Source organism: Carassius carassius, chromosome 46 (genome assembly GCF_963082965.1).
Source record: "Carassius carassius chromosome 46, fCarCar2.1, whole genome shotgun sequence".
NCBI classification, from domain to species: Eukaryota; Metazoa; Chordata; class Actinopteri; order Cypriniformes; family Cyprinidae; genus Carassius; species Carassius carassius.
Window position 1 is genome coordinate 14,053,015 of NC_081800.1, and position 26,691 is coordinate 14,079,705.

General features: G+C 37.4%; 3 protein-coding genes across 5 annotated transcripts in view; 1 reads left to right on the forward strand and 2 right to left on the reverse strand.

The window, feature by feature from the left end:
* Nucleotides 1-1,665: 1,665 nt before the first annotated feature.
* LOC132129018 (piggyBac transposable element-derived protein 3-like) lies at nt 1,666-3,513 on the forward strand. Its single transcript, XM_059540417.1, has one exon. The coding sequence runs from the start codon at nt 1,666-1,668 to the stop codon at nt 3,511-3,513; it is 1,848 nt and encodes a 615-aa protein (XP_059396400.1).
* A 4,790-nt stretch (nt 3,514-8,303) lies between these two features.
* On the reverse strand, nt 8,304-14,771 carry LOC132129654 (leucine-rich repeat-containing protein 38-like). 2 transcript variants are annotated; one of them, XM_059541297.1, is made up of 3 exons: nt 14,598-14,771; nt 12,921-14,361; nt 8,304-8,609 (listed from the first exon to the last, which is right to left on the reverse strand). In XM_059541297.1, exons 2-3 carry the CDS (start codon nt 13,546-13,548, stop codon nt 8,365-8,367), a joined length of 873 nt encoding a protein of 290 aa, XP_059397280.1. In that variant the 5' UTR covers nt 13,549-14,361; nt 14,598-14,771; the 3' UTR covers nt 8,304-8,364. The 2 variants fall into 2 exon arrangements, with proteins under 2 accessions (XP_059397280.1, XP_059397281.1); XM_059541298.1 differs by lacking the exon at nt 14,598-14,771 and adding an exon at nt 14,464-14,486.
* A 4,329-nt stretch (nt 14,772-19,100) lies between these two features.
* Nucleotides 19,101-26,691, reverse strand: part of LOC132129210 (ephrin type-B receptor 2-like) — a 108,541-nt gene continuing 100,950 nt past the window's right edge. Inside the window, exons 6-16 of one of the 2 annotated variants that reach the window (XM_059540721.1) lie at nt 26,534-26,658; nt 25,736-25,898; nt 24,688-24,796; nt 24,451-24,515; nt 23,943-24,056; nt 23,416-23,663; nt 22,611-22,826; nt 22,363-22,512; nt 21,927-22,120; nt 19,869-20,024; nt 19,101-19,685 (exon numbers count right to left, since the gene is read on the reverse strand). In XM_059540721.1, coding sequence (XP_059396704.1) covers nt 19,577-19,685; nt 19,869-20,024; nt 21,927-22,120; nt 22,363-22,512; nt 22,611-22,826; nt 23,416-23,663; nt 23,943-24,056; nt 24,451-24,515; nt 24,688-24,796; nt 25,736-25,898; nt 26,534-26,658 — 1,649 coding nt within the window. In that variant the 3' untranslated portion in view covers nt 19,101-19,576. Of the gene's footprint in view, nt 19,686-19,868; nt 20,025-21,926; nt 22,121-22,362; nt 22,513-22,610; nt 22,827-23,415; nt 23,664-23,942; nt 24,066-24,450; nt 24,516-24,687; nt 24,797-25,735; nt 25,899-26,533; nt 26,659-26,691 lie in introns of both variants that reach the window. The other variant, XM_059540720.1, reaches the window with a different exon arrangement.

Below are 26,691 nucleotides of genomic sequence, written 5' to 3' on the forward strand. Positions count from 1 at the left end.
ATATATATATATATATATAATTTTTTTTTTAATTATTATTTGTCATAAGAATACTTTCCAACTAGCAGGAAATTCAGACAAAATACAGTTTAACCCAAGACTTCAAAATTGGTCCATATCACAATCAAAGTAACTAAAAACAGTAGCAAATAGCCTACGTACAATTATTTGTAATGTATTAATATTAATACAAATCTATTTATATTTTTATTTTATAAATATAATATATTTTCGATAATGTAAAGTCAGCTTCAATAAAAAAAAAAAGTTACATTTACATTTAATGGTTGGATTACAAGACTTCACTTTTTATTGTACTCAAATTATTATTTATTAACTTCTCAGCCATACTGCTCACGCACAAATTAATTTGACTAATGTATTATTAAATGCACTGTGCAGGGTTATTATGTTTAATAATCATTACATCTATCTCATTTATCCCTATACTGTCGAACAACAGCGTGTTCATGCATCTCTAATTACTAAACTTCACTACAGCGATCCCATGAATTCATTAGATCTGACTAAATGCACTAAGCGGTGTAATCCATACAGACCCTATATCCAGTGTAATCCCCCGGCTATACCAGGATTTACAGTTGTTGTCCCATCTTCCCCCCATGGATTTCAGGGGCAAGGAGACATGAGGACATTTTGCCTCATATCTTGAGATGAAATGCACCATTCTTCTGCTGAGCACATAAAATAACAAAAATCCTAGCACATGTGGAGCTCTGCAACCCCTGGCTGGTCATGTGCAACCACATAATCCCAGCCTGGCCACAATAGAGTAGAAGGCTATCTGTTCAGCTCATAGCCCTTTAAAACTTCACATCTGGACAGTGGAGTGCATGGGGGGGGGGGCAGTACTCTTCCCCTCTCTTTCAGTCTAGATCTCTTTTTTCTCCACTTCTGGAGTTCACAATTGAGATTACATATTCTCAACCATTTGGTAGACCACACTTTAAATCACTATATTTCACTGAAAAATGCATCAAGCTTATCTCCACCTTAATGAGCCATCTCTACTGTTTGGTGTAGTTGTGTAATGCTAAAGGAATCCACTAGATGACACTGTGTCTGTGAGCAGCATGCCTTTTCAGTGTTCCTTCAAACCGGAAGTGACACAGCGAAAATTCACTCATTCTTTGATGACGCATATCGGCGGGACTTTTAAAGGTAAGGCTATTTTGTTGATATATTATCATTTCAGAGGAGTTGTTAAACAGAATTATGTAACTTAATTCAACAAAAATAAGTAACGTTATTATAAGGGTCAAATAATTTTTTCAAAACATGCTCTACCAAACGGTTGAGATGTCATTTTATAGAAGAGAAGCTAGCTAATGTTGCTAAAATGAGCTAATGTTGCTTAAATTAACTATTTACAATGAACAAAAGGGTTAGTGTTGTTAAAAGTATTAATTTTATATTATTAAATTACATATTTGATGAAAAATATTTTATCAATATAATTTTTTCACAATTTCTGTACTGTATATGGTAAATATCAAGAATAGAATTAAAGAGTTAATACCAATTCTGGTGTTATTAATTTCCTAATTTAAAATTGACTATGTTTGTGTATTACTATATGACTACAATTGTAAGAGTACATGGTTTGTAATACAAATTGTTTTCTTTATGTTTTAGACATGATAGATGGACGTCAAATCATTTTATAGTTCGAGACCACACACTTTTCTGGCCCTAGTGCCAGAAAATCCTGAGGACTCAGATGCGGATCTGAGTGATGATGACCCTGTAGAGGATCCAGATTATCTGCCCACACCAGCAGAAGAGAGTGGGGACACTTCTTTTGATTCAGTGGGTGAGAAGGAGGTTGCCTCAACAAGTTCATCCTCTAAACCACCATCCAAAAAGAAGAGGAGAATGGGGAAAAACTCTCTGAAAGCTGTTTCTTTGGCAGAGCTACAGGACACACCTGAACCATCACCCCCAGATGAAAAGGAAGGCAGAAGAAGATTGTGGCGGCATGAAGACATTGAGACATTCCAGGTTCCAGACTCAAGTTTTAACCACCCTGATGCTGTAAAGACACCCTTTCATTATTTTAAAATGCTCTTCACAGATGAGATGATTACACATATCTCTGAGCAAACCAATCTCTACGCTGCCCAGGAGCTGGGAGATCCAATCAGCACCAGTCCTGAAGAGATTGAAAAATTCCTGGCAATGCTTCTCTTCATGGGTGTTTTCAGTTTCCCAGCCATCGATGACTACTGGTGCATTGAGTCACGGTTCGGTGTGATAGCCGATATTATGCCAAGGAGAAGATTCAAGCTGTTACGCCGGTACCTTCATTTTAATGACAATCAGCAGTGCGATGGCAGTCCAGACCGGTTCTACAAAATCCGCCCCCTTTTTGACATGCTTCGTCAGCAGTGTCTTCTGATCTCATCCACTTACCAGCACAGTGTGGATGAGGTCATGGTGGCGTATAAAGGCACAAAGGCTGGCTCTCTCTGCCAGTATACTGCCAACAAGCCAGACAAGTGGGGCTTTAAATTGTTCTGCCGGGCCAGCTCATCTGGCATCATTCATGACTTTCTGCTTTATCAGGGGGCATCCACATTCTTCAACGTTGCCCTAACTGAGCGGGAGGAGGCACTGCTTCTAGAGGCCAAACTTGTGACAACACTCTGCAAAACCATCACACTGCCAAGACTTTCAGTCGTCTTCTGTGACAACTTCTTCACCAGTTTCGACTTGGTCCAGAACCTGCAAGAGAACCTGGGCATCAGGTGCATTGGCACTGTCCGACCAAACCGCATGGGTGGAGCAACCTTAAAGACGGACAAAGAGCTGATGAAGGAAGGACGTGGAGCTTTTGACTTCATGTCTGCTGAAGGGCTGCTCGCAGTGAAATGGTTCGATAATAAATGTGTGAGCTTTCTCAGCAGTGCCAGTGGGATCACACCTCTTTCCTCTGTTAAACGCTGGAGCAAAGAGGCCAAAGCAAAGGTCGCTGTCGCGTGCCCTTCACTCATCCCTGCCTACAATCAGCATATGGGAGGCATTGATCTGTCTGACATGCTGGTACACATGTACAAGACCCCGGTGAAATCCAGGCGATGGTACCTTCCGCTGTTTGGATACATCCTAGACCTCTGCATCTCAAATGCCTGGCTTGTCTACAAGCGGGACTGCAGCTTCCTGAAAGAAACACCGCTGCGTCTCAAAAAGTTCCGTCTGGCAGTCGCACACACTATGGCTCAAGTCAACAAGCCAGCATCCAAAGTTGGCCAACCTTCATCATCCTCTCCACCACAAATGTGGTCAAAGAAAAAGTCCAATACCCCAAGACCCTACCACCCACAACCAGATGTACAGTATGATAATTTCGGACATTTGCCACTTCACTCAAACAAGCGGGGGCGATGCAACCTCTGTCCAAAGGGAGTGTCGAGATGGAAGTGCCAGAAATGTCATGTATTCCTGTGCATGAATGCAAAGAAGGAATGCTTTGCAGCATACCATCACAAATGAATGGCCAAAGGCAAAATAAGTGCTGTTGCACCTCTGTGCTGTTGCATGACAAAAATATTTGTTGTATTTGTTTTATATCGTCTATGTAACTGTGTAATGGAACATTATCCATCGTATCAATAAGTCCACCAGTATTAGTTTCAGTGACGATAGTTATTTATTCAGTGTTTTGAACAATGAGACCTGTGTTATATACACTGTATATAGTTAAATGAGTATCATAAATGTGTGTCAGCTAGGTGACTATTGGCTTTATCTAGCTACCATTCTTTAATCTTTAGTCGGGGTAGCCCTAATTCCTACAGTAATCATGAATCACATCTCAATTGTAATATCCCTCAAAATACTAAATATGTTTTTACCACATTGTTCAGCCCTTACTGCACAGTGGACGCTTTCTTTTTCTCCCACTGACATTAAAAAAAAAAAAAAAAAATCTAATCAAATCTTGTGTGAAGTTTTGCACCAGCACACATAAACACGCACGCACGCGCACACAGACACACACACACACACACACACACACTGGATGTGTTTGGAGCCATCAATAGCAGTCATCAGATTTTTTATTGGCCAAGAACTTGCACTTAATATGACTTGTTCTGAATGTTGTTCTTTTATTGTGAACCGACATCTCAACCGTTTGGTAGAGGACTGTATCTAAAATACTGTAGGGTCTCATTTAAAAAAAACTACTGATTGTTGTTATTGTTATCATAATTGAATAATAAACGCAAAGAAATAATTTTTCCTTTGCTTTTTTCATAGTGCGTACCTTAAAGGGTTAACATGATCATGCATTATAGCGATTCTTGATATCACATACTGTATTTCTGTAAGCATAAATATCTCTGTTGAAGGTAATATTCTCCATAATGCTGTATAACTTAACCTGAATAAAACTGTCTGTAATTTACCTTTACCTGATTCCAAACCAGTGGTTCTCAGCTAGATTTTGCTTCAAAATCAGGATTTTACACTGAACATAAAATGGTAGCTTTTCAAAACCCATATGTCAAAAAGTATTTTCAAAATATATGCCAAATAAATGGTAAATAGAAAATATATTTCTAATTTCATAATATGTATTGGGTAAATGCAAAATGTATTTATGTATTAATTAAATATGTTTAAAAATATACGAGGAAATATAGGCAACTAAACCTTCTCAAAAATATATTTATGTAAATGGATTTTTTTTAGTGATTTTTTAGTATATTAATTTAATATATTTATTTATATATAAGGAAATATATCTGCTTTATGTGAAGTAAGTACAATTATCCTTAAAATCAACCGGTGAAATGTTGCCATGAACTGCACAAAGGTGAGGATTCGGGACACAATCTGTCCTCATTGGCTGGTTAATTTAAACAGTTATAATTTGGTATCTTAAATGCATGCTTATATTGTTAATTGTATTTTATTATCTGCATTTTTAATTTCTGCTTTGCAGCCAGAAATGAATAAGAACACAGTTTTTGTTTCATCCAGCTGTATTTACTCAGTGCAACTTATAACAGCCAAGTGAAAGATAAAACACCAACATGTCAGAAAAAAAATAAAACAGATTCACCCCCTTCTGTGAGTATTTTGTTCAACCACCTTTAGCATTTAGTCTGTTGGGATTTGTCTCCACTAACTTCACATATTTAGACTTTGCAATATTTACGCACACTTTTTTGCAGAACTGCTCAAGTTCAGTTCAATTTGTTGGTGAGTGTTTGTGGACTGGAGTCTTCAAGTCATTCCACAGACTTTCAATGGGGTTAAAGTCTGGGCTCTGACTAGACCATGCAAGGACATTCACCCTTTTTCTTCTTTTAACCACTCTGTGCTCAGTTTTGCTGTGTGCTTTGGGTCTTCCAACTGACAACTTTCTGATAGGAAGCATATTTTTCTCAATAATTTGATGGTATTTTGCCTGTATTTTGCTGCAGAGAAACACCCCCATAACAGAACATTACCACCTCCATTTTTTTCTGGAGGATTAGGGTTATTTGGATGGTGAGCTGTAGACATATCGTTTCCATGTTAAGGCCAAATAATTTAACTTTAGTCTCATCAACCTCAGAATCTTATAATTTGATGTATTATAATGTAGTTTTGATATTATTGTGATATTGTGATATTGATATTGATATTGTGAATTGTTATATGTTTAATTCTGCTATCCGACCCTGTCTTGACCAGGTCTCTTGTAAAAGAGGTTTTAACCTCAATGTGACTTTCCTCTTTAAATAAAGGTTAAGAAGAATCTTCAAGCTGTGTTTTGGCAAAGCTCAGTCGTGACTGCATGTGGCCTTTCTTGAGGAGTGGCTTTTTTCTTGCAACCCTCCCATACAAGCCACATTTGTGGAGAATTTGTCATATTGTTGTCACATGATCATTCTTGGTCATAAATTCCTGCAGCTGCTTCAGAGATGCTGTAGGCCTCTTGGTCGCCTCTCTGAGCAGTTTCCTCCTGGCTCTTTCATCCAGTTTGGAGGGACGTCCTGATCAAGGGAGGGTCTGTGTTGTACCACATACCTTCCAATTTTAATAACAAACTTCACTGTGCTTCTAGGCATTGATAAAGCTTTTGATTTTTTTTCGTATCCATCTCTTGACTCGTGCCTGTCCACAACTTTATCCCAGAAATCTTTTGACAGCGCCTTGCCACCCATAGATGATTGTTTGTTTCAGTTGCACTACCAAGGACTGAGATTCTCCAGAAAAGCTCTTTTCATGCTGAGCTAATCAAAATGACCACAGCTGATCACAGTTAAAAATCAAATGGCTTTGTGTGCCATTGAGAAGGTCATTAACTACAACTGATTGAGTTTACAAATAATTTTTTCCAACTCCATTTTTTATTTAATTTGTTTTCAGACATGTTTGAGTTTAACCTTTCACTTGGATGTTATAAGTTAACCACCATTGACAGGCTTTTCATACTGTAATCACATTACCTCCTGTAAACTAACCAGCATCGGTGTCAGAAACAGTGAAGAGGATCAGGATGCAGAGTCATGCTGTTCTTGTTTTCAGGGATCTTGGTTTCATTCTCAGGTCATAGTCCACCACTGGATAATGAGTGGACAGTTGAAGGATCAGTTTCATTTGCCCTGAATGTAAAACAATCTTGGCCAGTGTCCAAGTAAACAGGTCTTGACACATAACTTCCTACTGGCCACATGCCTTCATGTTCAACTTACATGCTCTTGTAAACTTAGACCCACATCATTTACTTACCTTTTAAAACTGACGTTTTAGTGTTTCACAGCATTAAAACTCAGTAGTTATGATGCAGTGCATCAATATTTAATGTTCTTAATTATTGTCTAGCTAATGGCCATCCAAATTTCACTAAGGAAAGGAGTAAACGGTAAGGAAAGAAGCGGGAAGTTTCACACCATTTGAACGTGATAAATCAAGTCAATTTTAAGGAGAGGAAAGCTGGTTAAAAGTCACTGAGAAATAGCAAGGGACTGGAGGAGACTTGATTAGTCAAATATTCCAAAACCATCCTCAGTAGCGGAGTCTGAATTCAACATAACTGGCCCACAGACACGTAACCATAGCAACAAGAAGATCTGAAGAATCGTAGCACTTATTTTGCCAAATTCTTTCCTCTGTCTAATTTTTCTTCTAGAAAATGAGCAGGCAACTTCTGTGCCGCTTGTTTGCCTCTCTCGTCTGTTAAATTCATGACCCCGAGTAAAACATCACTGTTGCTAAGTCATGGATATCTCCCAACCACAGCATATATAAGAAGCTTTCATCGAGACAAAAACGTCCTCTAGCATCAACCTAAAAAAACTCAATTCTATGTGTAGTGGAAGCAACATAAGATTATATAAAGGCACTACATTTGCTCTATTGTTTCTTTTGCACTTTGAGAGCTTCCAGGGCTTTCCGAGTCAAACCGGCAGGATCTTCATGTTATTTTTGACAAGATGGTGGCAGAAAGCAGGACCGCTTCATCTAGTTACAATAGGGCCTAAAACAGTGTGACCAGACATATTAAAACACTTTGGCATCCATCTTTATTTAGTCATGATGTAGTAAAAAAGGAAAGAATGTTACGAGACAGAATTCACATAAAATGGACAAAGTTCCCTTTTAATTTAGCCTTTTAAATACTTTGAGTACTTGATATACAGTTGCGACCCATCTGTGACTACAACAAGCATATTAAGAGTATGCATGACATTTATGAAGTCATCAATAACCAAACATGTCTTATGTTATTTGTAATACAACCGAATTGATTAGTGTTTTGAACCATTTGCATGAAAAACATTTACGTCACAATATATGCTCATTTATTCTTTGGTGATAAGTGCAATTATGAATTCTGAAAAGTGGCTTACAGTCTGGCTCACTGGGATTGTGTGCAATGTCATCTGTACATTAAAGTGCAACTAGCTAAACCTTACTAAAACGGAGCAAGATTCATGTACACAATACCAAAAATAACTCATGTAGAAAATACTAATTAACTTGCACATTTTCATAAAGATCATTGTTGCTATTAAATGTCAAAATATTATGCTGAACAATTTTGAATACAGGGGCATTAAACAGTGCTTTCATAAACTGCATTTTCAGGAACAGTTTTAGTCTTAAGGCTCAATTCAATCATTGGTGTTCAAGTATAAAAAACAAGATGCTCCATTCAAGCATCACAGATGACGTTTGTGAGATTTTTTGACGGCTCTTGCAGCCTCACCTTAGTCACACAGGGGCCTATTTCAGGGTTCTTTTCTCATGGAAATAATGTTTTCACCTCTTAAACAAATCCCTTGGCTTCCAGTGTGTGGTGCATTGTGGGTAATTTGTAATCTCCATTCTGTCCTGTTAGTCCCCTCAGTCCTCTGCCTCCTCTTCATCTGTCCTTTTGGATTTGAGCCGCTGGAAACAGTGGATAGTGGAGGCCAGAAAGAAACTGGCAATAATGGCTGCCACTGAAATACAAATTCCAGAAAAAATGACTATGAGATAATCAGTGAGAGTCAGCAATCCCCGACACTCGCGGAAACTGTCCTCAGAAAGCACACTGAGGGACACTTGCCGCCCGTCCCATGGAAGAGAGCACTCCATACCCTCTAACCCTGGAACAGAGAAAGACAGAGAGGGGAACAATTATTATTAAACATCTATACAATCTCAGAAAAGACCACGTGTTGATTTGTTTTTCACAACTTCACTTTGTGTTTTTTTGTACTAGAAAGTATGTTTTAAGAATTACTTATAAGTAAGAAAAAATGAGATTTCTCATTATATGAACGCTTTAGTTGAAATGGCTTGATAGAAAGGACACAGTGAATCTTTTGGTGAAGAGTCCATGGAACATTCAGTTTAGTCTCATGATCAGTGTTCAGTTACCGGACTTGTATGAGTTTCCAAACCAGCTCACATGTCAGGTCACTAATGTCACCAGCATCCTCAGCTGCACAATATCATGAACAGACATTATCTAAGTTTCAACAGTCAATGCTTGCGGTAAACAAGATAATAATAAACAAGATTAAAAAAATACTTTTATTCATCAAGGATTTATCATATTGATCAAAAGTAACAGTAAAGACATTTATAATTTTACAAAATATTTATATTTCAAATAAATGCTGTTCTTTTGAATTTTTTATTCATCAAAGAATCCTGAAAAAAAGTATAAATGGCTGCTGATTCCTAATTCAAAGGAGTAAATAATATTTCAAAAGAATAAATTACATTTAAAAAATATATTCAAATAGAACACACTCTTTTTGCTGTATTTTTGATCAAAGAAATGCATATTTGGTAAGCAGAAACCAAAAAGAAAAAGAGAGAAAATTTAAAAGGTAAGTTCTGTTTTTTTCCCTTCACTTCACTGTCTGTTTCGGTTTATATTTTCCATTTAATTTCTGTTTGTTCAGCTCTTTAAAGGCCATTTGATGGTCACATATCCAGACAGTGTTTCGCTTCAAAGGATAATACATGAGCAAGCGGACTTCATTAACACACACACAAAACCCAAGGCTATACACTCCAACGGAACATGTGCACTAGCGCTCAATGCCATTACATTCAAGTGCCTTTCTGTTGGGTGAGCAACACCTAGAATGAGCTTGCTTTCCAAATTCATGCTCGATTTGCTTTAAAAACAAAGTGCTAATGAGATTTGACACGTAATGTTTAAGATCAGGTTTAAAAAAGGCATGAATGAAAACCCATACACACACACACACACACACACACACACACACACACACACACACACACACACACACACACACACACACTATATATATATATATATATATAAATAAAATTATTATATTGTTATTATTACTAAATTATAGCAATAACCCAGAGCAGAGCTGCAACTATGACTCGGAAAACTCCTGTTACATAATGGCAAAATAAGATGTGAGATGGGATGCTTTCTAATTTCTTTATGGGAAATGTTTGCGCAATTTTCCTCGTTGGTGTGTATTTAGATTTTCACAGAGGGAGGTTTAATCTCCTTTCAGCCGTGTGATCAGCGGACACCAGATTTGAAGCGGAACATCGCCTACATAATACAGCCACGCTGACAGACAGACACAACAGAGCGGCAGAGCTCCAGAGCCCCATCTCTCCTCTAATTGCATTCACGCGGTGTATTTTTGAGCGGAAATAATAAGAAACGGTATTCTCGTCAATATATAACCCTCCGTGTCATAACACAATGCCACCATGCTTGTTCATGTCATTGGCCGAAGTCAGTTGACATCATCATCAAACGTGTGAGGCAGTAAGTGCGGATGAGTCACTCCATCCAGAAGGGCTTTTCCACATGCAGGGGATTCATCGACCTCAGCCTCCTTTGTTTGGTCTGTCACGTGGCCGTTTGCACAGCTCTACGAGCTCATCTAATGTTTTTCTCATGCCAGAGCTTCAGTGTTTTACACTGGAGATCCCCTGGAGCGAAAATCTCAATTCGTTAACACACACGCACATGCTTTTATCCATTTAGAAAATTCTCACAGCAGCCACCATCTCAGTCAGCCGACTAGTGTTGTCTAGCCTGCTGTCACCACATATGTGTAGCACGAGAAAGACACTGCCATGTTCTTATGTTTGCATCAGTGAAATTAATCAAAGCTGTGTCTTTGTAGTGTAATACAGCTGAATATATGAATCTCATTAGGTCTCTCTTTTCAGATTACACTGATTTCATTCAATACATTTGATTGATGTGCTAAAAATCCTGTAGACTTGAATGAATCCATCCTGTCTTTTACTAAAATAACAGAGTGCATGCATTATCTTGTGGTAAGTACATGGTTTGTTGGCATAATGGTGACATATTGTGACGTAGTAATCTCTCTGGCTCTGTCTGTTGACCTTTCAGGGTTGTTTAAAGAGTTTTACATGCACCTGTCACATATATGTATGCCACTTAACATGCTTTGTTCATACTCAACACTGTATTTGGTGGAAATCTTGGTTCTTGCCCTTAAAAGACTGAATATCCATTTACCAGGCAACTGAAAGTGTGCCAGAAGTGTGCTATCATCAGTATCAGTTTCAGTGTTGGGTTGAATAATGGATGTAATGTGTTCATCCATACCCAGGTGCCAGGGAGTTACAACTAGTGGTCCAAATTAATGATCTAAATGAAAGACTACATTATGGTGGATTCATACAGTTTTTCACACAATATTTTAAATACTATGACAGTTTTGTTTCTTGAGTTACAATTAAAACAATCTAACCACTGGCATTTTTGCTGCTATGTAACACCAAGGTCAGTTTAATTGCCAAGAAAGAATGATAAAATACATATCTTGAATACTATGTAAATTATGGTAACCATGTCTGTCAAATGTAAATAAATACTAGATATCTGGAACATCTTGACACATTCTAAACAATTTAGACTTCTCTGGACCTTTTCTGTATTTGTTAATCAATGCTGAATGTAATAACACTGAATTTAAATGAACTTAAATGTTGCAAAGAAATGAGGAAATTATACAGAGGAAGTGATGTTCATAAAAGACACTGCAAGGTCTGCATACATTTGTGAATGGGTGAAAGGGTTTTGTTTACAAATACAACTGACCTTCCTTGTCTCTGTTGACAAAGGAACAGACATCCTGTTCATGTTAAATTAATGGGTACAGTTAATATTATTACTCTGGAAATGGACTCTAATTAAATGATGATGTGATTTAGAAGATACAAATGTAAAAATACAATACAGTCTGATAGGATCTCAGTCTCTTGCTTCAAATCATAAGCTACAAAAATAGTCAAATAAACTTCAAAATCTCTGAGGATTAACCAAATCTTTCTCTGAATATGGAGTTTAATCCAATCAGGAAGATTCACACCTACTGTATGATGATAACTACGATAAGTAATGGTTCTCAAATTTTGTTTAAAAATATGTGAATTTAGACTTCAAATCATAGTTTTTGGTTTTGTTTCCAACATTAACAATGTACCATTTAATCAAAAATTACAATTTAGTAATTTTTATATTAAGTCACTTTGGGTACTGCACAAACAAAGATATTTTTTAATTGTATTATATATAGAGAGAGAAAGAGTTTGGTTTGGTTGTGTAACAAAACTACTACACATGCTCCCAGCACTTGGTATATAAATGTGCAACCAAAACCCAAACTAAATTTTTTATATTGACATGTTCGTAACTTGCGACCTATACATTACTCTCTAAAACAGACACAGGGAGAGAAAAGTGACTTGTGCTTCTAAGGGACAGAGAGGTTCATGCATATATATATTTGATGTAGCTGTGGAGCTCAACTTGACCTTAGCCTTGGACTAGTGATAAGTGACCTATAATGACAAATGGATACTGTACTCAAGAGGGTAGATTTCCCTCAATTTCTTCCTTTAGTTACCACTCAAATGAATGTCGACAAAGAGGACAAGACATGACAAAAAAATAAGGGAACATTGAGTGGCATCTGTTTCATGAATTATGCACAAGAACATTTGGCATATTCTAGCGATCACCTGTGGTGTATTGACCTCTGTCTTGGTTTGAAAATATTCTCATGCAGCTAAATACAAGATGCAGTGGAGGCATGTAATACAAAAGTGTTATCATTTGAAATTTAACTTTCGATTTAGATATTCAAGACATTAATAAGTTGAATAACAGCCCATCATGCTAATGTGATGAGTCAAAATAGTAAGTCTCTGCTGTAAGCAACCAGTGGATTGTGAAGCATCTCTATCCTTAAACAAAATCAGTCTACCCATATGTACGCCCTAGTCAGAAAGTAGATCATAAGCATCAACAGTTCTCACCCTCAGTGTTATTGACACTTTCACAGTTGAATGACCACAGACTATTCGGTCAAATAAAATGTATGACATTATTTAATGCAGATCAGGAAAGCAAGATTTAAGCAGCTTACCAGTTGGGAGCTTGTGACGATTCTCCAACAACCAAAGAAACAGTTTGGCAAAGTTACAATTGCACACCCAGGGGTTCCCTTCCAGGCGTATCACCCGTAAAGAAGGCAATTGGTTCAACACCTCGATGTCCAGGCCAGAGAGGGAATTCCTCTCTAGCTCGAGCTCTCGTAAGGAGGTGAGGCCTGCAAATGCGTCCTTGCTGACCATATTCAAATAAGGATTGTTCCCGAGACGTAGTTTGATCAAACTACGGGACTCACCGAAAGTTCCCGAGGGGATCTCAGTCAAGTTGTTGCTTCCCAGGTCCAGATAGACCAGTCTGGAGGATGTGCACAGAGTCCCAGGCTCCAGCTTTGTTAGGGAGTTATTCCTCAGATCCAGGTAGACCAAATCACTGTAGAGAACCAGGAAATCAGAAGGGATCCAGGGAATCCAGTTGTTAGACAGAAGTAGTCTCCGTACATCCAAAGGGATGGAGTCTGGAAGACGGGTGAGCCCTTGACTTGTGCAGTCCACGGTGTGATGGTCTGGACACAAGCAGCTGGATGGGCAGTTGTACCCCCAAGATAACAAGGTAGAGGATAGCAAGGCAAGGAAAGGCTGAAACCAGCGAACACATGAAAACATTGTCAAGAGGGTGCGAGGTGAAGGGGAGAGTGGGGGGATTAAGAGAGGGAGGTTTGGAGAGGAGTAGAGGAGAGGGGTTGGGGTAAAGGGACAGGGCGAGATACTAGGAAAGGGGACAGGGGTGCATCAGGAGATGACAGGAGTCAGGGTTGTCGCGAAGGCATCTTTCCTTGTCTCCTAGATTGCAATCTACAAAGGCTCGAGCAGCAGCAAGCGGCTAAAAAGACACAGAGCTCTGTTTTCCACGAGATCATATAGCAGGCGGAGTGGGTCGTGTGGCAGCCCTCTGGCTCTGAGCATGAAAAGGGAGGAGAGAGAGCGATCGTGAGAATACAGGGAAGAGAGAGAGACCACTCAATGCAAGGGATTAGCAAAGAGGTAAACAGAGACGAGTGAACCAGAGACTGGGAAGCGCTGGGGGCATGGAGAGGGGAGGGGAGTGTGAGGACGGAAGGGGAGGTGTAGCCTACTTGGTTTACCCACAGTCGAAAGGGAATTCTGATTCTTTAATTCAAACATACACTATGTGCTGATCCGTATCTTGGTCCTAATGCTTCTGCTCTTGATTGTATGCCAGCTGAACCATGGTGCCCATAGCACATTTGACTCAAGGCTGTGGTTGCAAGTCTTCTTCCATCCTGAATAAATGGCTAATGATATGTTGGCGATGGTTTTCACATTTAATCACATTTGGCTTCTTTTCTGTTGTCCTCCGATTCAGTCGGTATAGTGCATGATTTTATATTCTGGCTCCATTGCCATGGTGATGGATGTGACGATTAAAATGGGGCTGTGTGCATACAGATTACTGCCCTGAAAGTGAGAGATGGTGACTACATGTGAACCCCAGCAAAGAGGATCATTCTTGTCTATTGCATTCTACAAATTAGAAATCGCATGCAAAACCTTCCTGACCTCGTCACAGCTGCACAACTCAATCACACTTGTTTACATCCCGAATGTAATGGCTGTCCTGAAAATCACAACGCTTTCAAAATGTCCAACATTTTATATAAATCGAGAGGACTACACAAAGATTTTGACAGTACCTCTTCTCCAGTGTGCCCATGAAAGCGGTCATTACTCATAGCTTTTCCAGCTGTTGTTTATTTTTGTCGCTCTGTGTTCAGAATTCATGTTTACTCCTGTGCTGCTGTAAATCTCCAACAGACAGCTTTCCTCTTACATCACATGCACTGGAGAATAGCATGGCACAGCCCATTGGAATTACACAATAGTCACATAGGCCATTTTGTACCTCTGACCTTTCTGGCAGGCATGACCAGAAAGAAAAAAAAGACTTGCCTTTGACCTTTTCATGTGGCACTTTGAAAAAATTTCAACTTGAAATGTTACTTCCTCTGGTGTCCCTATAAAAGAAACAAATGTCAGTATCATTAGTGCAAAGGTACAGGATATCTTCTCAGTAGGGCATATGGCAGTGTCAGAAAATCTGTGCAGACTTTCCATTCACAATTAAGTATGGCACATGAATAAATGATAAATATCATGAGCAACATACTGTTTGACACAGTTGGGTTGTGGAGGGGACACAACAGGAAAGGACACAAACAAAAGGTAATGCTACTTACTGTGACTTAAATACTAAATACTTATTTAAGAATGTGGCTTGCATGCAAGACAATAAAATCCGATAACTTTGTGTGCCTTGGTTTTTCCAGGGTTGAGTTGATTCTTTTACAGATCCAAACTATTCATCGTCTAGAAGCATGCAGGGCTTAGTGGAGAAGATCATCCAGCTTGGATTTTCTCACTAGGGTCTTTAAAGAGAGACATGATAATCCCATATACACAGTCACACATGGCAAGAAGACCATGTGTCAGTGCCCTCAAAAACAATACCTGTCAGCCTCGGCTGAGGACATGGTGACATACTTTCCTTCCATGTGCATTCTGGGCCCTCACTCCAGATGATCCTCACCAACATACCCAAGAGCAAGATACTAGCCCTACTGAACCTTTGCACTATTGAGACAACTGGCCACAAAATAAATAGTTGTGGAGTTGGAAAAAAGCACCAATAGTCACAAAATGTGAATGTCTCGGAAACGAGGACACCCACTTGAATGCACAGAATCGAAGTCCTAACTGCAAGGGATCAACAAAACTAGGCCAAGTCATTAAAGCACTTTCAATCACAACAGTACTGACTTGCTTTAGTTTATGTGGATATAAGTGCACCATTACATAGCCAAATATTTAATACAGGTTATTGGATTACTGGAATAATATTGCATTGTACATTTGGTAGGCTTTGTTGTGGTGGCTAATTCCACTGGGATTAAATAAACACTGTTGTCCACTGCAGCCAACGAGGTGATACTACAGTTATCAGATAGGCATGACACAGTTTGATCGTGTTTCAAAGATTAGCCATTGATGTGACTTTACTTGACCCCTATTTGTCAAGACCGTGAGAGCAAAACTAGTGTCCAGCAAGCTACCTACAAGATTAAGCATCAACAAATAAGAGTTAAAAGGTCCTTCCAGAACACTCCCAATGTCTGCCATTGGTGGAACAGTCGCAAATCACCTGCAAAATAAAATTAATGAATGATGATTAAGAAGGAACAACTACTGGCAAAGAACAGATGGGTCTGAATTCAGGCTCCACACAGTAGCACCCACATCACAGCCAAGAGTTTTCTAATCTTTCTAATACTACAGCTTGAGAAGCTTATTCCCTATCTCTCTTTCCCTCAAACACAAACAGAGTATTGACAGCTTCCTAATTTGTTTGCTATCTGGGTGAGAGTAGAGGATGTCAACAAAACAAGACTAGGCTGAATAGATGGCAGGAGGTGCAAGTCTTCAGATCAACTGGCAGAGCAGGTCAAATGCCAATAGATTTCAAGGCATGAACTGCAGGAAAATATAAGGTAAAAATGCCAAAAAAAAATTATTAATAGAATGCATAAAACATTCAGAAAACATAAGTTTCTGGTGAAATAATACTACGAAGATTAAAAATTATAATATTTTTTTTACATTTTGTGATTTCTCCAATATTTCTGCTGCTAAATATAATATAATATAATAATAAAATACAAAAGTTCACTTTTCATAAGCATGTCAACAGACCTTGATCTCATTTAGCATCTTACAACTCCCCCTGGTGGTCTGGAGCAATACAACATCCACAACACAAACACAAAATAATAATTTAGACTTTAGAAAAACCAAAAACAATACACTTATCACATGATCCCCGACACTGACCCTTGCTCCATATTTTATTGAAGAAAAACAAAGCGGGCCACAAATGTTCTTTAATAGAAAATAAACCAATAGCATTACTACAAATTACTCACCTGCAACATCATTCACAGGGTTACAGTAAATGTACATTTATACAAAATCCAGAGCCTCCTGCTTCACTCAGAGTGGTCAAGGTGGACAGTACAGTGCGTGTATGATGAGTTATTACCAATGAAAGTGTGTGCATACTATTGTATGCGTGTACATTGCCTAATCCACAGTCATATATTCACCACAGAGAAACGGATTCTTTATCGAATAGAAAGTAAAACTGAAAAAAAATTGCCACATTACAATTAAAAATGGTAAATAAAAAAAGATATACATGAAGGTATTTTCTAATATATTAAAACATGTACATTCTTTTCATACAACCATTTTATTACCATTCTGTTGTTATGGTACTAATGACGTTTATAAAAAATAAAATAAAAAACTTTGCAATTTTTCTATTCCCTTTATGAATTGATTACTGGTGCTTTCGTGAATTGTTAAAATTTCAATTAAAAGGGGAAGAAGAAATGGTTTTGCAATAACAAATGATGTTGCTTACAAAACATTGCACTTTTAGTTTTACATTTAACACTAATGTAAAATGTATGTATTAAATGTAAAATGAAAGCATGGAATATAGATATGGGCATATTTACCTAAATATTGCAGCACATAGTCATTAACGGTTATGAGTTTGTCAGGCAAAGCTTTACAAAGGACACAGCAGCCTGTCTCACATTAAAAGTCAGTATGCCTACGAGGAAAACAAGCGAAGGTCGGTAAGAGATTTTAGTGCTGAGAGAGAGATTAAAACAAAAATATGTGAGATTTAGACCTACTAAGAGAGTGAACAAGAGTATTTCTATACAACTGTAAAGTGTTTAGACATGGAAGACCAGTTAACAAGTTGATAGGAAGCACATTCACTTTAGAAAGACGTTGTCACAGTGTCAAAGTGTCAACTCAACAACTATTTTGGGTTACAAATGTGTTGTGCTCCAGGAAGAGCAACAGACTAAAACTGTAACTGCTTATTAACCAACACTGCAAAAAACATGCTTGCTTGTCTTCGTTGTTTTCAGTAAATACAAAGTACTTTACAATAATGCTGAATATGTCATGAAGTTTGTGTAAAACATGTCAAAGATCTATCTACTTTCAAGCTAATCTTGTTAGATAATAGTTTGTCAAACTTCTAACAATTCTTACAACAAAAAAAGATGGGATTAGTGCCTTTAATGCTCTAAAAAAAATTGGACAACAAATTGTAGCCTAATTGTAAAGTGCCAGCATGTATATATGCACACACATAATTATATACGTATACATAGACATAAGTATAATTAATTGTCCAAATTTTGAAAGAAAAATGTGTGTGTGGGGGGGGGGGGGGGCTTTTTCAAAACATGAAAAATTAACACTAAGGGACACATACTATTGGGATAGAAAGTAAACATCAAATTAAATCCGGCATGCACACTCTATAAAAGTCGGCAGGCTCTGTGAGGAAGTCAGCACATGAAGTGCTTCTGATATGTGACAAGAACATCTGTAGTACAACACTGCCGCATGATTATATGGTTAATTGCAAAGTAATGGTGTTACAAGGCATAAAACAAATAAATAAAACGAATCAAGAAAATAAAAAATATTCATCACATTTCTTTGTAAAAAACAAAACAGACTGAACCAGTACTGGTTGCTTTGCCTACTATTCACATAGTTGAATTATAACAATAGTCCTCATATTGGCAAATTCTGCCAGCACAAGATCCATCAAATGGATAATTCCTCATCATACATGAGCATCACACATGTATAATTGTTTCTCCTTTTTTCTTGCTATTAGTTCATAGTCCTTTTCAGATGCACACTGAGACAATGTTTTTAAATGTTAAATTATCCAACGCATTTCTGGTGAATATGGCCAAATCATATTAAAGAGTAAAGGGGCTATATAATCAAAATCTGATTTCTCATTTAATGCATTTGCCCGGAATAATAATTGTCAGCCAAAATAATCTTTATAAGATAATTTGTGATAGTGGCTACATTTATATGGATGAACAAGCTTTGCAACCCTTTTATTGTGCACATGGAAACGCTCTGAATACATTTATACCCAATATAACATATCATGATAAAGGTGACTCCATTTTATTCTAATTCTGTGAATTGTGAGATATTCTTCTAATATTTAAATTTTAATAGTATAATGGCTGCACTTTATAAATGCATTATACATTTTTAATGGACCTAGAAGATGCTCAAAAAAATACTTGAGCAAAAATAGTTACCTGGCAGGTGATTTAGCACATTTCATGATGTAACAATAGAGAAAGCTGCTTAGAGCAAGAAATTTACATATAAAAGGCTATTAATTTTAATGCAAATGGTATATTTGACAAGGTGGCCACCTTAAATTATAAATGTATTCTTAATTGTCTATTAAATGACAGATATACTAAAATTCCAAAAGACATAAGAGGTTTTTATGTGGTTTATCAGATACACTGCAATGTCAGAGATAATACTGGAATATAAATTTGCATGTAAATGCAGCCAATTTAAAGGATTAATTTGGCTATTGCAAAGACTACAGGTTGCCTTCAGTGTGCTGGTGCAGTACCGAGACCATAGCGGTCTTGTGGGGATCTGCTCTTGATCATCCCTAGATAAAGTGACTACTGCTGGGCTCTGGAGGTCCACAAGGGTCTGGTGTGCACAGACTGGTCCCATCCTCCACTTTTAAGAATCAAACCTCCACTGACTGGATCTGGTTCATTTGAGCTCGCATCATCTGCACACTGTTGAAAATCTTCTTCTGGTGGCCTGCTAGTGTGACTCCCACCTTCACAATGTCACTGTGAGGACAGAAAGAGGGTGTGAGAGAAGCAACTGCATAATGTCACAGTAAAAGAAATATCTAAGCAGACAAGACTATCTATCGAATTTACAGTAATAGATTTCTGGTGGCTAAAGCTGGAACTGAATGAAAATGATTGATGTGAATATGTTGAGCTATATAGAAGATAGCGAAAACCTACTCCATATTCATCTGAGACACGGCTTCAAAGGTAGTGAGGTCTTCGTTGGCAAAGTTCTCCTTGTACTGGCCCATTTTGATGGCATCCAGCCATTCATCCACTGTGCTGAAGCTGGAGAAGTCTGGTGTGCTGCGGTCCAGCAGAGGTAGATGTACGCTGTAAAACAGCCACAGAATCAACTTCACTCAGATGAGAATTATATCATGTGTATCATGAGTTTCTTTCTTCTGTTGAACACAAAAGATATTTTTAAAAATGTTAGTATCCGAACAGTTGATGGGAATCATTGTATTCCATATAATTTCTTTCCTAATATGGAAGTCAATGGTGCCCAACAACTGTTCGGATACTAACATCTTTCAAAATATCTTATTTTGCATTCAACAGAAGAAAGAAACTCACACAGGTTTGGAACAAGTGGAAGGTGAGTAAATGATGACAGAATTTTCATTCTGGAAGTGAACTTATCCTAAAAAAAAAAAAAAAAACAGTGCATTCTGCTAAACTAGAAAAAACCCACCATCTGACCCAACTGAATAAATTAAAAATGAAAAACTGTATCATACACTACCAAACTAAAGTTTGCTCACCGAGGCCACATTTATTTGATCAAAAATACAGCAAAAACAGTCATATTGAGAAATATTAATACAATTAAAAAATATAATTAATATAATTTAATATTTCATTTCAGCATCATTACTCCAGTCTTAAGTGTCACATGATCCTTAAGAAATCATTCTTAAGGGTGTACTCACACTAGTTGTTTTGAACCGCGCCTGAACATGTTTTCAGTAAATTTAATTCAATCAAGAAGATTAAGGTTTATAATGGCTCTCATTCTTACCTTATTGATAAACAGGAAGTGCAGTTTGCGAGTAAAACTGTAAATTATTTCATTAACCTCAGCTGTCTCCGTAATAATTTTCTGATACATACAAGTGAAAATCAATGATAAATTAATTATTATTAATTATTCGGCAGAATATTAGCGAGAGTGGTTTTCTCCGGTACATCACACATGACGGAGTGGAGAGGAAGGATAATCACGCTCGGGCTCGGTTCAAGGCAACCGTGCATAGTGTGAGTAGACCCTAATATGCTGATTAGATCCTCAAGAAACATTTCTTATCATACTCATGTAAATTTGATTACTATAAACTATAAAGTATTTTTGTTACTCTTCAGTCTTTATATTTTTCTAAATACCTTTTATACACATTATAAATTTTAGAAATGAATGCTGAAAACACATTACAAAGACTACGTAGTACTTCCGTTAAACTGTGTTTAACCATTTTTGTGTTCAGGATTTTTTGGGTGGGGCTGAAATCTGTCTCAATGACACACTTGAGCCTCCCCTAACCCTATAATAACTAGCTCATTAGCATCAGTGGTTCACCCGCTCAATCATGAGTTACTGTCATTAACGTTAAATTACTACAGCCTACAGTTTGCTAGCTAGCTAAGCATTCGTAACATAAATACATATTGCCAAACATGTATGGCTGTGTAAATCTAATTAAGCAGACAGAAGGAGCATCCATTCAGATTGTAGCAGTATTTGACAGCTGAGAGAGATGGCTTTCTTGCGAGTGGGCATGGTTTAAGCGCAGAGCGCGGACACACATCCCTAGCATTTGAGAGCAGAGAATAGTGCGTAATTTTTCAAGATTTTGATACCTTATTTTATTTATTTGGTGTTTTTTTATTCAAATTTGGATGGGTGATTAATAACATTTTTCTGTGTTGTGACAAATGATCACACATTTAATATTGTTTTACACTGACTTGATAAATGATAAAATACAGATGCAAACTGAGCAAATTTAACTTAAAAAACTAGATGGAAATTTTCCTGCATTCTAATTATAAAGTTCAGACAAATGGTTGTGCTAAGAATACTGAATTCTAATAACATTGATTGTTTTAATTTTTTGCAATAACAATTTGTTTTTTTATGATTATACGGTTCAGACTACTGAACTGAAAAGGATTCAGTGCTCAGTGCTTGCTGGCCCCTTCTTGTCTGTGTTGACCCAGAATAAAATCTCTTACCCTGAAGAGAGAGGAGTGGTGGCCTTCAGGCTGCCAGGATTACGGATCATCTTATCCAGAGAGTTAACAATCTGATTGAACTTCGGACGGTTGTTTCGGTCCTTCTGCCAGCAGTCCAACATTAGTTGGTGCAGTGCATTTGGACAGTCCATAGGAGGAGGTAACCTATAATCCTGCTCGATTGAATTTATTACCTAGATAAATAGGAAGATAAATTATTTATTAAACATGTTATACTTAAAAATACATCAATTTAACAAAACAATAAAAATGTTATACACATGTTCATGTATGCACTTTCAGATGGTGTTTAATGACATTGTTCGTCCACTAGGGGACATCCTTATTCAGCTCTTCATGGAAAAATAGAATAGACGAAAAATAGAATCTGTAATCATCAATATGACTATGTAATCATATAAGGACTGATTCATACATCTTGATTGCTCATGTCCCAGTATGGTCGCTCTCCATAGGACATGACCTCCCACATTACGATCCCATAGCTCCACACATCACTCGAGGACGTGAACTTCCTGTATTGAATGGCCTCGGGAGCAGTCCATCGTATTGGAATTTTCCCTCCCTTTGTGGACATTGAATTTAATAAGAAATATTATATTAGCATGAAGTAGATGCTGCCACATAGCAACAGTCTATATAACCCATTAGACAGACACTCACCAGGGTGCTTGTGTATGTAGGATCTGATGTGTCATCTTCCAGAAAGCGAGAAAGCCCGAAATCGGATACTTTGCAGACTAGATTGCTGTTAACCAGGATGTTGCGAGCAGCCAGATCACGATGTACGTAGTTCATGTCACAGAGGTATTTCATGCCAGCTGCAATGCCACGCAGCATGCCAACCAACTGAATGACAGTGAACTGGCCATCATTTTGCTAAGATACAGAGAATACAGACATATGAAATATATTAAAATATAATACAATTTTGTGTTGATGACAAATGATACACATATGTTTCTTCTCTACATTAAGAAAAAAAAACTTTTCTAACATTTTTATATCAGCCTTTCTAACAAAACATCTTCGTTATGTGAGCTTGTGGCAAAATCTTGTGGCAAAACATCTGGACTTCAGTCTCGGCAGACACATCTGGGCCCTGCCCAATGGGATCCTGGGTCAGTATAAAGCAGCTCAAGTATTGCTATCACGCACTGTGAAATAAAAAGCTGTTGTGTGGTTATTGTAGGTAATTTATTTTTTACAAATAATCATGATTAAATTGCTCGTGCAGCCCAATTAAAAGTAAAAAGAAGTGGCCATGTTGATTTATTTCACTTGTTGAACAACTGAATGATGGTTAACTGTGTGAACAGCACATTTCTAAAATGGCATCGGTAGCTAAAAATGTTTTTTTTTTTTATTCCGCACCACTAGGTGTCAGCAAGTCAAAGACAACTTACAAAATTTAAGTGCACTTTCAATGTTACTGTTGTTGTTTTCTTGCAGCAACAGTGAAGCTTACCCGAAGAAAGGAGTCCAGTGATCCGTTCTCCATGAATTCAGTGATGATCATTACTGGAGTGCTCTTGGTCACCACTCCTTCCAGGTGGATGATGTTGGGATGGTCAAACTGCCCCATGATGCTGGCTTCGCTCAGGAAGTCCCGCCGCTGCTTCTCAGTGTAGCCTGATTTCAGAGTCTTAATGGCCACCAGAATCTCCCTCTTCCCAGGAAGCCTGAGATTACCGCTACATACCTCTCCAAACTCACCTTAAAAGTTCAAACAATTAGATCAGTTGATTGAACCACTTCAGAAGAAAACAATTAAATTAGCAGCCCAGTTTACAAAAACTTTTTAACAATAATCAAAGGTGTAAATGTATGCTTTGCTAGATTTCAGCTGCTTTCTAATTAACGGTCGATTTGTTATATGTAGTCAACTAACTAGATGATATGCAAAGATGTTGGTTAGATTGCAAATCAGCACTCTATGCCATTAAATCTATGCATATTAAAATATTCCTTATTTATGTGAACAGTGAAATTTACCTGCACCAATGACTTGCTCGATTTTCACACAGGTCACGTCTATTTCTTTGGCGAACTCACGCACTGCCTCATTGGGATCCTCATATGTGAAAGGATCAATGTAGATCTTCATTCCTGGAGACACTTGGAAAGAGAAACAGGAGCTGCAGTGTATTCACCAAATATATTGCCTATACTGTAATAATACTGTAATGTTGATTCTTAAAAGACAGGGTGAGACAAAATCCAATTTTTAAAACTTAAAAGTTTTGAAGATCTTCCCTTAAAAAAATCAGATCACCAAAATAACACAAATGTACAAGCATTATATTATATTACATTATATTTCATTATATATGTATTTAGTTCTTTAGATCTTCAAATTGTAAGTACATTTGTGCCGTTGTTAAAATGTTGTTGATATGTGCTCTGCTGTTTTCATTTATTGACTTGAGCCTTGTTTAAAAAGATCAAGTAAATATTATAAGCACAAATGAAATATTATAAAGCCACTGAAAGGTTTACTCACTGTGGCCGCTGGTGTAATGCTGAAGCTTGTCAGTGTATTCAGATTCTGTCCTGTCACTGCCTCTCCTGATGAGACCCCAACAGGAAAAGAAGGAAAATGTAAAAAAAAAAAAAAGAAAAAAGGGGGCTACTTTGAAACGCTTTTAAGCTGTTTCTTAGTTTATAAGAGCAAGAGGAAATCAAAAATCTGTTCAGTTTTGTTTAATCTTTTCCAGATCATGGTAACCAACAGACTCACCGGTTACAGACGATAATGAGCACAACCACAGCGATGAGAAAAACAACACCAGCAACAGCAGAGCCGATAATGAGGGGCAGCTTCTCCTGCAGGCTGGACCTGTACTCCTCTTCAGATGTATACATGGTAGACACAAAATCAGATCAGCTTTTGTGATTTTTCATCACAAAAAAGAATCTAACATTTAACTTTAATAAAATTAAAAAGTCACTTTGCATACTGTCCTAACATGATCCTAACTCTACTATGCTAATTAAGTGCTCAAGAAACATTTCTTATTATTTGTGATAACATTTCATACTATTATCAATATTGAAAATAGTGCTGCATAATATTTTTGTGGAGCATGATATATTTTTCCCAGGGTTCTGCCATGAATAGAAAGCTCAAAAGAACAGCATTTATTTGAAACAGAAATCATTTGTAACATTAAATGACTTGACTACATAAATGTCACTTTTGATCAATTTAATGCATCTTCCAAAAAACATTCTTACTGAGCCCAAACTTTTGATCGGTAGTGTACACGGAAAACTGACTAAATTTGCCACATTTATATCACAGTATTGTTAAATTCTTGATTCTGATTGGCTAACAAACCTTCACAGACAGTTGATTCATCTTTAGCAATTGAGTGTCAACACTTTTTACATGTGTGACATTTTAATAACAATGTTAACAGTCACTTTCTGGATTTTGTCAGACATGCCACAGAATATTCTAATGCCTGCTAAACACAAATAAATGCATTTCCAAGTAGCAGATTGTTCCCTTCTGTCGAATGTTTCCATTTTCGTCAAAGTGACCATGGCTACATGTCTCAGATTAGTATTAAGAACAAGCAACATGCTGCGATGGCTTGGCCCTTGACACACAGATCTCACATTGTGGTCCAACACACTGTGGTTAAAGCTATTTCAGAGACTGGAAAGTGTTTTTTGCCAGACTATGGCACCTGACTTGTAAAGAAATAATCAGACTATTAATTGGAAAAGCAGAAAAGCAAAATCAACATGTCTAATGCCAAACGTTTGTTAAAGTCCAGTACCTTCAGTCATTGTTTGGAAGTACATCTTCCCACTTAAACGTCCAAAGCCTGCCACTGTTCTGGCCCGCACCTGGAAGACGTAGATGGTCCCCTGCTTCAAGCCCCGGATAACCGCTGTATTAGTCTGACTCCGCAGTAGAGAGGAGTTCGACTCTGCCGTATTCTAGATTTGAACCAAAGATCAAAAATCACATACAATCCATCCAGAAGCAATTAAAGTCATGTTTAGAATGATAAAATTGTCCACATTTTAGAAGAAATGTCAATGATTCAGTTTAATTTCTTTTGGTTTTGCTGCTTGACCAATTTAGTTAATTAAAATTATGCTAATGCAACAACTTGTGAACTTTCATTTCATTGCACGTAGTTAATTTAAATTAGCACAATGGAAGTTTACTTAATATACTCTGTTGGTACTACATTAGCAATTTCATTAGCATAACGGGATGTACAGAAATCCAGAACTTCACAGACACATTGGAAATTTATTAGAGTGTAATGTGTTAAACTAACATCATCTATTCATGTAGTGTTTTTAATTTAGTTCTTCATAGAAGTAAAGTTACTTCATTTAGGGATCACAGGCACTTAATGTGGCCTGAGCTCAGATTCCACTCTTAATTAATCTTAATTGAAGCTTGTATTAGAGCATAATTCATTTATCCCAAAATATTATTATTATATTTATTGAAACAGATTTTTTTAAAGTTCACCTCAGTTGAACTTCATTAAATGTTTCTATTTTTTGAGTGAATAGCTGGACAATTTTCATTATGTATGTATTTGATGATTTATTACCTTCTCATAATACTGCAGCTCATAGTCCAAAATGACTCCATTGGGCTGGTCTGGCTGGGACCAGGACAGTGTGATGCTGTCCACAGTTCGACTGACCTGATGTATGATTGACACAGCAGATGGAGCTGTAGAGAGGGTGATAAAAAAGGTAACAATTA

Excerpts from the sequence above, each read along its gene's own strand:
- LOC132129018 (XM_059540417.1), top strand. The coding sequence starts at position 1,666 with ATGGACGTCAAATCATTTTATAGTTCGAGACCACACACTTTTCTGGCC.
- LOC132129654 (XM_059541297.1), bottom strand. The coding sequence starts at position 13,548 with ATGTTTTCATGTGTTCGCTGGTTTCAGCCTTTCCTTGCCTTGCTATCC. Across the intron at positions 8,610-12,920 it reads TCGTCACAAGCTCCCAACTG|GGTTAGAGGGTATGGAGTGC; the intron begins GTAAGCTGCTTA and ends TCTCTGTTCCAG.